The sequence below is a fragment of the Limulus polyphemus genome, unplaced genomic scaffold (genome assembly GCF_000517525.1).
Source record: "Limulus polyphemus unplaced genomic scaffold, Limulus_polyphemus-2.1.2 Scaffold1226, whole genome shotgun sequence".
Taxonomy (NCBI): Eukaryota; Metazoa; Arthropoda; class Merostomata; order Xiphosura; family Limulidae; genus Limulus; species Limulus polyphemus.
The window spans coordinates 189,000-190,599 of NW_013666836.1; the positions used below are offsets into that span (position 1 = coordinate 189,000).

Genomic DNA, 1,600 nt, shown 5'->3' on the forward strand with positions numbered 1-1,600 from the left:
AACCAGAATATAAGTTAAGATGTCACGTTAAGCTAATCACGACGTATAACAACTGTAACTCAAGTTTCAATTATACTTTCCTCAGCTTTAAACCAGGATATAAGTTATGATGTCACGTTAAGCTAATCACGACGTATAACAACTGTAACTCAAGTTTCAATAATACTTTCCTTAGCTTTAAACCAGGATATAAGTTATGATGTCACGTTAAGCTAATCACGACGTATAACAACTGTAACTCAAGTTTCAATTATACTTTCCTTAGCTTTAAACCAGGATATAAGTTATGATGTCACGTCAAGCTAATATGCTAATAAAACCAAAATGATAATATCTATACTAATATAACGTAAATAATAAGACTTTTACTATTATAACCTAAAGAATGGGAGTTTTACTATTAAATCTTAAAGAACAAGATTTGTAATTAAGATAACCTTAAGAATAAGATTTGAAACTAAGATAATCTTAAAAATAAGATTTGAAACTAAGATAATCTTAAAAATAAGATTTATGGCAAGATTAACAAAAAGTTCAGAGGTAGAAATAGGAAGCCCTTAACTATTTGACAAATGAGATTCTTACCATGATTGGTTGTACCGCACGTACTACTTGTCGGAGCTTTTTTATAAGTGGCACTGTTCATCGTGAGCTTGCGTACGTTTTTGTCAGGGTGAAACACAATTATGTAGACCTTGGGCGAGAACAGACAGAACAACGCCACAAAGGCGCTTAACGAAATCGATACGCAGAGGGTGGTAATTTGAACCTGAAAATTAAAAAATAACATGAAATGTATATGTATATAGGGCGACATCTATTGTAAAATTAAACAACTAGATAGTTTTATAGTTTCTGAAACCACATCAATACATCAAAAAACAACGGTTCTTTGAAGTACATTGGTTAATTAACTCTTTTAACTCATATTCACATATTTTTTTTTTTCTCAACTTGATTCTTTGAAGTAACTTACGCAAACAGTTGACTTCATAGACAACGCCTAGAGATTTCTTCTATTTTATTTTGTTGTACATTCGGAAATACATTTAGTGCTGGAATTTTAACAGGTGATCCAATATATTCCAATCATCATTGAATCTAGTTTACTTATATGTTAGTTAATAACATCTTGTATTTTGAGTTTGTATATAGAATTGGTTTATTTCATTTATAAATTAGTTTTTGTTTGTTTTGACCTACATAATTACGTTATCTTTGAACAGAAATTATTCACGATATGGTTGTAATGAATAAAAATGAAAAGCAATATAGCGCGCAGAAGACTCCTGGCAAATAACGAAACTTAATAAACATTTTAGCTGTTCTACGTCGTGAAAATCTTAATCTTTAGGTTATATTAGTATAAATATCATTGCTTGGGTTATAACAGTAAAAATCCTATTATTTGAGTTTATATTAGTATAAATCCTATTATTTGAGTTTATATTAGTATAAATCTTGTTATTTAAGTTGTAATAGTAAAAATCTTATTCTTTAGGTTATATTAGTATAAATTGCATTCTTTCGGTTATATGAAAATCAAGTAGTTGTTTTTCCCACACTATTCATAGTTTATATATATATATATATATATAAA

At 28.5% G+C, this 1,600-nt stretch overlaps 1 protein-coding gene across 2 annotated transcripts in view; it reads right to left on the minus strand.

Annotated features, from left to right (window-relative positions):
* LOC106462694 (metabotropic glutamate receptor-like) overlaps positions 1 to 1,600 on the minus strand; it is an 85,836-nt gene that overhangs the window by 3,497 nt on the left and 80,739 nt on the right. For both annotated transcript variants that reach the window (XR_002611336.1, XM_022390015.1), the window contains exon 4: positions 586 to 769. Coding sequence is in view for 1 of the 2 variants with exons in the window: in XM_022390015.1 (XP_022245723.1) it covers positions 586 to 769 (184 nt within the window). In the remaining variant the exon portion in view is untranslated. The remainder of the gene's footprint in view (positions 1 to 585; positions 770 to 1,600) is intronic.